Below are 10,114 nucleotides of genomic sequence, written 5' to 3'. Positions count from 1 at the left end.
CTCCACTATTATGCTACTTTTAATGAATTGTAGCTCTTAAAATAACGCGCTGCAAAATTACTTTGCCGCAATATAGAACAAACGAACATTTGTGCATCCTGAAATACCATGCATGCATGCTGAAATCTCATGGGTAGGTCTTTGAGATTTCTTTCATACGCTATCCTTATTCAGTTAATGGGTTGAATGCCACTCGTAAATTACTTTCTGTTAAATGCTTGGGCTCGAAATAGAACAGCGAATGCAAGAAAATCATACTCACAAAGATCTCTCCTTTTATTTTTATGGAGTGACTTTGTGGAATGATGTGCCAAAAATAGTATTTAAATTTTTCTGATTAATTTGAATGAAACATCCAACTGTTTACCTCATGTGGCGATGTCATTTATTGTACAAAGTTTGTTTTATTACATTTAGTCTATACGACAGATTTATACTTTCTGATACTAGTATTAAACTCTGGGAGAGGAAACAGCTTTTGACTAAAGCTACCATTATCTTTGTTCTATCTCTTCTAGAACCTAAACAAAGTTTTGAGGTTCGTCTGAAATAACCTATAATTAGCCCTTTATTAATTCTTTCTATCATATGCACAATAAAACACATTGAAACAAAGAACTACTGTGAATCATCATTCACAACCTTCGGACTTATAGCTAAAACGTTTTCTAAATATCTCAGGCAGTAGTTATCATGCACTCCAAGATATAGTGAAGAAATAATGGCAACTAGCCCTGGACACCTGTATTTTCACGTCTAACTCAAATGTCAGATCTAAAAAGTCTATCTTTCTGTACATTTATTAACATTTGGACCAAAGCGCTGCAAACTTTTTCAGAGCTTTCTAATAGACCTCTCTCATAGTGACGTCAAACGTGAAAGGCCTGATGTTACACAAAGTTTGATTGGCTCATTTGACATCATTAGGAGAAAGGTCTATTTTATTTTTTCATATTTACAACTTGTAAATGTAGGTGCATAAAGTGTCTTTCCGATGAAATACCTGCGGTTAAACACAGTCATTCAAGTACCCAACAATGATATCACTGCTTGGAGTTCTCTTGGACGATAGTTACCAGAATGTTTCTTCATGCTTCTTTATGTTTCTTCAGAAAAAACGACTTCGTGTTCACTTTATTTTATACACAATCCCCGGGGATCCTTTGGTGCCTGCTCAGCTGCGACGCTTGCGAAAAATCTTTCCCGCATTTCTCGCAAGAAAACGGTTTTTCGCCGGTGTGTGTGCGGATATGATTGGTCAGCGTCGTGGCGCCCGCAAACCTGCGCCCGCAGTAACCACATTTGAACAATCGGTCGTTGGTATGCGTTCCGACATGAGTTCGTAAATCGTTCGGATCGGCGAATGACAACGAACAATGTCCGCAGTCGAAAGGCTTGCTGGTCCTCGTGGGGCACACGTGAATTCTCAATGCAGACCGCTGGTTAAATGACTGCTGGCACTGACTACATCGCCAAAATCCAGATTCAGTGTCTTCAGGTGTTGTGCGCCCTGTCTCGCTTTCAGAATTTTGAGAGCCTAGGAACGAGCTATCATCATCATAGCTATCCCGTCTAACGGGCTTGGATCCGATATTATCGTCCTCGACCCAATTCTGTCCCAGTCTCTCGTCAATCCAAAGTCGCGTTCTTTCCATTGTTTTTAACATAGCAGGCGTGAATATCTCTCGACGAAGGGACTGGTCATCACAATGACGCGGGCTTCTTAATGTATCTAAAATCAAAATATTCAAAAAGTAGGTCAATGAAAAGGTCAATCCTTTCTTTTTCCCTCGCTGGTTTGACTGCGTTTGCAGCTCCACTTTCAATTAGCCTTTCTCACGATGACAAATATCCGCCATTTTTGGGGTACTTTCAATTTTCTTAAATGCGTTCAAACAATGATAGAAATGTAAGAAGCATAGACCATTTGAACAATAGATTAGGCCTAAAATTAAAGACAGCCGCCCAGACAAGTGCTTGCGCGCTCACAATTTAAAAAAAGTACCCCCAAAAATGGCGGCACTTTCGTCACCGTGAGAAAGGCTAATTACCATCAAACGTCTTACCTTGTGATGCTTTGTGATGATCTGAAGGCAAAAATATAGGAATTCCAAAGTATTCCTCGTATTTGTCCTCATACCACACGAGTAACTCGGTGCCAACGGAAATGTCAATTAATGTTCGATAAAATATATTGTCTCCATGTTGGATGGCGCATAAATTCTGCTCCTCTTTGTTCCTAGCTGAGCGAATGAACCTCATCCAGCAAGAGATGTTCTCGTCTGAACCGTCCAGATAGTGGTCAAGTTTACCTCCTTTGTATATCTTTAAAAGGGATAAGGTCCATTTAGCAAGCTAGCTAAATATTCTTAGGACAAATCAGCTATTTGAAATTTCATGCAAATTTTATCGATTGATGCCCTAACCTTGGTCAACGCTGTTAATCTAAATAAATGCTGAGTGTTGTTAGTAATACTAGCCTGACTATTCTTTGCATCGCATTCGGCTTTGTTATTCTACCCAATGTTTCACTTTCATCGATGTAGGTTGGTCATTGATGTACTGTTCTGCTAGTCTGAATTAGTGATGTATGTTGTTTTAATAATTTCACGACTACATTTACTGCTTAGCTTTGTAATGTTTTATGAAGTGTCTCACTTTTCGCCTTCCTGAGTGTCTGTTAGTCACTACACTCTTAGTCACTACACTGTTGTTACTAATTCAAATCTAAACTTGGTTTTTTCACTTCCAACATTCCTCAATGAAAGCTGAAACACTTCTAGTCCTGACTATTCTAATATTTACCTCCCAAAGGTAAGACATGTCAGCGCCATTTCCCATCTTCAGTTCCTCCGGTCTGACTTTCCGACCTTTATACGGTCCAATCACAGTATCCTTAGGGATTTCTTTCCGAGAACAAACTCCCAACTGACCTCCAGGTAAGCTGGACATACACAACTGGACTTCTGGTAGAAATGACATAACCGCATTTGTTGGGGCAATATCCATCTTATCAGGGCTTTTGTCGTTTCCGGTAAAATTTAATTGACGTGTCTTAAGATTAGGAATCGACCACGAATCTCTTGAGAAAACATCGTAGTCTATAAAAAAAGGGTTGAGGTGATTAATCTCGTATTCAGGAGAATTTTAGTACGCAGGAAACCTGGGAACGAGGATGATCACAATGATAGCATTTAGACTAGTTTCCAGGAACTAGTGTCTAAGCATCTATGAATCTTCTCAGGTACTGGCCCTGTAAGCACTGTCTATCTTTATCGAATATTTAATATTTGTAACCGTCAGATGTCTCTGTACTTACAGTTTCCATGGTAACCAATTCCGCGTTTTGCATCTTCACTCCGGTGGCTTGAGGACATTCGTCGTTTTCTCTGTATTCTTGCCGTATCGATGGGCTGAACAACTGATTTGCCACGCAGGCTGAATGCCAGGTCTTCGAACGTGAATTCGAACGGCGGAGAGCGACAATTTGTTGTTGGAGTCATTCTCCTTGCCTGAGGCTTGACCGGGTAGCTTTCGTCAGGACTGGGGCGAGTCGAGGAACGAGGAATAAAATTAAAATACGCCACATACAAATCCTGTCAAGAAGAGGAGTTAGATTGGTTAGTTGCACAATTAAAATCTTGAATGAACTCTCATATAACTCGTTGATTTTCGTTAGCGCCCGTTCTACGATCACTAATAGTTTAATAGTTTAATTCGGGCTGTCGCTTACTGATTTGATACCGACAACTCGCTGCAACTTATATAATCATGAAAGATTTAAAATTTTGCAAACTAGTCCGTTCTGCAGAATCCGTATAAACAGCTGTGTAACGAACTATTTTTGTACAGACATTCTATCTTTGTGCAAATTGCGGAAGTATAATTCAGTGAGTTGTCGTAGCCCAAGATTGACGTAATAGCTTTCCGTAATGACTGTTTCTATAAATTGATACTCTGACGACGAAAGTGGTTGGTGATAGTTTATTATTGACGTACCTTTTTACGACAATAAACACGGCGTAGAAAACAAATTTCCGCTAAATTTACGTCAAAAATTTTGATTTTTTTAAACAAAACTCTCTTTTTTCAGTGTTCGTTGGGAAGAGCTGGGTTACGCGTCGTCATTTTAGCTTTTCTATTTCATAATATGATGATGATTCTAGGCCAGGCCTATGACTAGGCGGAGTTAACTCACGTCAAACTTGAGTCACGGGCGCTTTTTCTCGGCGAAATGCGAAATATTTCGCCTGTTTCTTTTGAATTTCGACCTAAGTTGTTGTATAATTAATCCCCATATACAGCTATTCTTCAATCGTTGATTCCATAAGTATCATTTATGATTTAAGTGATTTTAAACTTTGACATGCGTACGTACGTACAAAAAACGCGACAGTGTAAGCAGCCCTAAGACAGTTACTTACTAGACTTATATCTTATTGCCTTCTGTCCCCCTGAAACGATGGTATGAACATAGCTTAAAAGTCTTAAGAATCTGGGTTAATTCTCCAAATGCCAACCATCGATGATTTGGCAATATAGTAAAAGTACGCAAGCCTCTGATGCAATATAAGAATTCGCGAAAATTTTGTAATCTTGCCAATAAACTTCAAACTCTTGAATAAAATCGTTTAGCGTTAGGTAGAGTAATATACTAAAATAGAAACATTGCTCTATCTTGATGAAGACAAAAAACTGGAAAAAGTGAAATAGTGGGCCGGTAATTTGTTAATACTAGACACGAACAGTTGAAGCAGTGAATGGCAGTTGTGGTAGGCTCATTTCCTATTTTACATTCGAGTGGAAACTCAAAAGATTTGCCTTAATGTCCTTTCACAACAACCCTTCACATATATTGGCCCTGTGACGAAAAGTTTGGCACAACAAACCAAATTAGATCTTTGCCAAGCAGTTTTTGTCTCGGCTTTATATTGTTGTGGAGTGTTGGTTTCCTACGTTGGTTGAGATTTCGGTTTAATTAAAAAAAAATCCACTTGATGATTGTCAAATATGAATAATCACGATTTGCGGTTGGTATTGTGTTGACTTCGTATTGTAATTATTTATATTATCACGGTTTAATACAACAAGCGATGGTTGTATTGAAAAAATATGATAATTGAAAGAGTACTACGGGAGTTAGCTACATCCAAGTTTTATCCACGCTTGTTTCAAACGATAATATGCGAAAATGATGTAAAAACATGGTTCCCGCCATGACTCAGACGATGGTAAATATGTGTTATGTATACTTCAAGCAAACCTTTGTTTTCTATTGACTTAAAACGTTTCAGAAAACGTAGGCTTTAGCTATTGTAAACAAACACTGAAAAGTTGTGCACGGACAAAGACGGTTAGAAATCGTTATTATTAACGGCATATCAAAGTATTAAACGGTATTTTGAAGCACTTGCAAGCGGAGGCGTCTTCAATCCATGTAACGGTAACTTTAAAGGAACGGCTAGAATCAGCACTATAAAACTGCCTTCTTGTGGTGTTGGGAAATTGTTGTTCTTCAGCATCCAGAAGCCATCAGGTTTCGACAGAAAAGACTGATAAAATTTGCTAGGTAATAATTGACTATATATAGTCTATATCAGTAGGCTTTTTCCTAAATTTGCTGACATGTAACTAACGAGAACTATAAAATATGGTCGTCGTCGTTTGAGCCTCATTATCGGGTGTTAAAGACATGAAATTTCGTTTGAAAGAAGCGCCGAGGGACATTTATTACTCAAATTTCATTGGGAAACGAGCAATTAGTTCGCGCCGAACAAATTGAAAGAACTATTGTGATTAGCTCGAAACATCACCAGTTTTTTAAACCTCAGATTGACTGCAAATTTGACGATCGCGTGTATAACGAGAAACATCAGGTCCTTCACATAGCGTGCAATTTTCAGCGGTGATCTGTACCTAAACGTTCTCAGTACCAGCCAAAGCAAAGGACCGTTCCTTCCGGGCGAAGACACATAAGTATACGTCCTTGAAAAGTGACATTTACCGTACTTAAGACAGGCATGTTTAACAAATATATCTACTTATCAAAACTGGGACAATGCAGCCTCACAAATATCTCGCCAAAACTACAAATCCGCGTGGCTTCCGAAACACGCACACCAATACTGCTTGAGTGCTTGTAGCGTTTTCCCCTGAAAATGCGATCAACATTTCAGTGGTTGACCTTGAACTCTAGATATTGTGTTACAATTTTCGGCGCCAAAACCGTAAAGTTTAATGGTTAGAAAGAAAGCGTTGTTTACTGTCGCCGTTGAGCTCGCCATTTCGACTCTATGTGTACAAAATGTTTCCAAGAGTTTTACAGCAGCCACTGAACTTTAATCAACATAAGAATAGCGGAAAATTTTATTCCGTTCTGACCCCGATGCAACCGAAAAATGCACTTTGATATTGTAAACGAATAGTGAACGATTAATTTCCATGAGATGAACTTTGTTGTATCACTTCAAAGACGGAATGTGGCATAGAATATCTCTCATAACAACTGCAACACGTAAATGTCTTACATACTTCAGGGAAATATCAATATACTAGCTCTCATTCCATACTCGGCCACTTGAGCTAAAATATCTGCCGTTAAAAAATAAAAATGTCACCGAAAACATTATTCGTTGGATTTACAGGATTCTATTTAGGTCGTTGTGATGCACGGATGTGCTGGAACATTACTAGCTTGAGTATTTTCCCGTTTTTGAACGAGTGTCATCACAAGAGTCCTTTCTTTATGACAGTTTTTCATCAACCGACACTTAATACTTGCATAATACTGAAAGCGCGGGAAAAGGCCTAATTTATGCATATAACTTTTACCTCGAAGTCGGGGGAATAGACGCAGCTTGGATCAACGTGGTTCAAAAATATAATCCATAATGGTAATCGATAGTTTGGTATTGATCATTGAGCGAATGTCTTATCGATATTTCGAGCAGGCAGCCTGATTTATCAACTATGAACGGAACGAATTAGCCAAGCTATAATGTTGCCACTGCATGATAAACACTATGGCAGAATTTATGCAAGGTATTAGTAAAATTAACATTGCTGTTCGCTAGAGACAAGTTAAATGAATTTTTGTATGCAGCATGCTGAGGCTCATGTTGTATGAAAACTGAAGACATCTTTTGGCATTATAGGTTTGCGAATAAAACTCGCTTGCATACATAATATAATATGTGCAAAGTAAGGCAACTTGTACATCGATAGGAACATTTGGAGGTTTGCAAGAAACGCTTTGAGCCTAAATACGAATCCTTTTAAATACACCGAGATATTAACTAATAAGTCAATGATATTTCTTTATCATAAATTAAAGAGCTTCAACATGCATGGATGTACGGTCATGGTGCTACATTTGTGCATAATATATGCAAACTAGGTATAATTACACCTTATTAAAAACATTAGCCCTTGTGTACAAATCTTTAAGTCGGAATGTATACAGTTTAAATCCGCTTTTGTAATGAAACATATTCGGAACCTTCGTTACACAATTTATTCGTCTTGTAGCAGTGGATAGCGAGCATTCAAACGAACTTGAGTGCATTTATATTGGCTTAACTACAAATGAGCCATTTACCAACACGACCTGAGATAATCACAGCGCTGTTTGCAAGTTTTGGCGGGTAAATTTTAAAATCCTACCTGTTCTTTCACAGCGTCTGTTTGTCCGTATCCTCGATGAGGTAACCTCTCTTTCAGAAAACTGGAATGCATTTTGAACGGGCCTGTGAACGTGTCGACAGCGTTGCACCGTTTAGACTCTGGTACGACTCTCATACGATGGTTGATCTTCAGAAGGCGAGCAGAGACTGAATATCGTTGACTTCAACCCACTCTCAAAAGTCTGATATGCAAATGAGACCTGCTTAAGAGACCTGGGAGGGGCATACGGATATCACGCGTTATGTTCTTCGTTGATTGTGTCACTGGAGTGTTTGTCTTTCAGCTGTTAATGTTTGCTTCGCTAATTATCTCGAGTGGTTTTGTCGTTAAACGCAGTCATAGTTGTACGTACACGGTTACGAGATCAGTAAAACCGTCAAAAGCTTTTGCGATAGAGCATTGTTTTCACCCTTTAACAGGAATGTTTGACCTGTGGTTTGACGTTTTAAAAAAAAACACTCAGTATAGAAGTACATCGCTTTAGATGTTGACATTTGTTATATCAGAGCTTTTAAACCGCTTTTGACTAAGGAGCTAAAGGATTTTTCCCGAAAGATTTGTGACTTCTTGAACTGGCCTGATCACGATTGGGAAACCAGAGTTTGCGGTTCAGCATTTCGGACATTTTTTGCTCCCCGTTAACCTCAGCTAAAATTGACTAGAGTCAGCCTGCTTTTGTACCCACCACGTTCGATCTTCAGAGTTAGACCAAATCCTATATGCAAGATAATCGAAAAATCGTTAAGAGCAACGAAACTGTGTTGAAAGCGGTTCTTCTTTGGTGATAAGGTGACTCAAATAATGATTGATTAATAGAGATTTAACTTTTGCACGAATTATGGCTGCTTAATGGCCTACCTTTACGCATGTATACCGCTGTGTCACTGCTAATGTTGCTTCAAGGCATTGCAGAAGTTGATCGATGTTGATTATTGAGTCTATTATTGATACAACGGTGGTGTATTGCGTTATGGAATACATAAATGTGCAGCAAAATCACTTTAATATGATTCAAAGCATAATTATATCAGCAGCCTTTCGAAAATATTTGTGTGGAAAGTATTCAGGACCTCTCACTTCCCTTCAGCGCATTTGACTTTTTCGACTTTTTTAAATAAATCCAAAAATTTTACAGCAACAAGAACAGCGAACAAAGAGACTTTGTGAAGGTAAAAGCCACCTGATAAACACTGTGAGTTTGAACTGGAAAAAAGCTTAATTATAATGTCAAGGGAAGCACTAGAAATATAAGAGGAAATAACAGGAAATTAAACCGGATTCACATTTTTAGATTGGTTGACGGAACGGTGTGCAGTCTACTGTGGTTGTATTTCCCCTATTCAAATCTTTCATTTTACAGCGATTGAAAACCAGTAGTCGATAGTCAGCCTGACAACTTTATCCTGCCATCTTTTTCTGTGTGGAAACAATGAATTTCTAAATCGTCAGACTGGCTGCGCTACGGCTGAAAATCGTCTTGCACCCCCCTTTTGAAAGTGATTATTTTCCTTATAACTAAAAGTCCTGGTTTTCATGTGATTACAGCATGCCCTTGGCTTCTGCTGTTGCCAATAGTTCTCCAATGTATCGTAATAACGTGTGATAAATTCTTTTTGCTAAATAATATGGAAATAGCTTGGTTTTTTTACTACTTGCAGTACGTAATATAATCTGTTATAATCTGATAGAAAATCATTCGCAAGAAGCAATTTCCAACAGAAATCTACTTGCAGTTCCAAGGAAGGAACCCTGTGACCTTAGAAGTTGAAATCCAGCATGTAATATATTTACTAACGTCAAATGTACTCGACTGAATCTTATTATTCAGTGTGCATCTGCCTGTCCAACTTTGTAATAATTTTAATTATTAAAATTAATTAATTATTATTAATTATTAAAATTATTCTCTTTTAATTCTCAAACAACCCTACCAAACCAAGACCCTTCTTTCTAATATGAGCACTTTTTCCGGTATTGGCCTCGATCTCTCTAATAAAGACCTCCAATACGTTCAGCAACACCCCCCTTAACATAGGCACAATCTCTAATATCCCCTGTCTCCGAAAAGCTCTCCTTCGTCTTGTCTCATTTCTAATGACTAGTTTCTAATGGAGATGATTTTAAAGGATAAATAGAGCGGCTGTGTAGGGGTGGTTTGATTTTCAAAGCTGCAAGGACGACCGTTTCTCTGGTTTGACCATTTCAGTTTGTGTTCACCTAAATGATTCAGATGCTTAGGGTTCTCAAATGCGATTCCTTGCTTTCTTACGTCAGTCGTTCATTTAGCAAAAGGCATTTTTTATCACATAAATAGCACTTTTGATCCGTGGCTTTGAAAATAGTGTTGAGAGCTGGGCGCACTATTTGGCGGTTCATCTAACTGGGCATTCTGTCCTCTCACTGGGGACACAGAATGGAAAAAGTTGAATAC

The 10,114-nt window shown here is 38.4% G+C and overlaps 1 protein-coding gene across 1 annotated transcript; it reads right to left on the bottom strand.

Moving 5' to 3' along the window:
* Window positions 1-7,805, bottom strand: LOC114522454 (putative histone-lysine N-methyltransferase PRDM6). The gene is made up of 5 exons (XM_028543138.1): window positions 7,663-7,805; window positions 3,320-3,596; window positions 2,806-3,101; window positions 2,067-2,325; window positions 1-1,732 (listed from the first exon to the last, which is right to left on the bottom strand). Exons 1-5 carry the CDS (start codon window positions 7,795-7,797, stop codon window positions 1,140-1,142), a joined length of 1,560 nt encoding a protein of 519 aa, XP_028398939.1. The 5' UTR covers window positions 7,798-7,805; the 3' UTR covers window positions 1-1,139.
* Window positions 7,806-10,114: the final 2,309 nt, after the last annotated feature.

This window comes from Dendronephthya gigantea, unplaced genomic scaffold (assembly GCF_004324835.1).
Source record: "Dendronephthya gigantea isolate DGI-Jeju-01 unplaced genomic scaffold, DenGig_1.0 000023F, whole genome shotgun sequence".
Lineage (NCBI taxonomy): Eukaryota > Metazoa > Cnidaria > Anthozoa > Malacalcyonacea > Nephtheidae > Dendronephthya > Dendronephthya gigantea.
This window is presented reverse-complemented; position numbering and strand designations above follow the sequence as displayed.

What these genes read in the sequence shown, in the direction of transcription:
- LOC114522454 (XM_028543138.1), bottom strand. Translation starts at nt 7,797, where the DNA reads ATGAGAGTCGTACCAGAGTCTAAACGGTGCAACGCTGTCGACACGTTC. An exon ending in CAGACGCTGTGAAAGAACAG is followed by an intron (nt 3,597 to 7,662) that starts GTAGGATTTTAA and finishes TCTTCTTGACAG; the next exon opens with GATTTGTATGTGGCGTATTT. An exon ending in AATTGGTTACCATGGAAACT is followed by an intron (nt 3,102 to 3,319) that starts GTAAGTACAGAG and finishes CTTTTTTTATAG; the next exon opens with ACTACGATGTTTTCTCAAGA.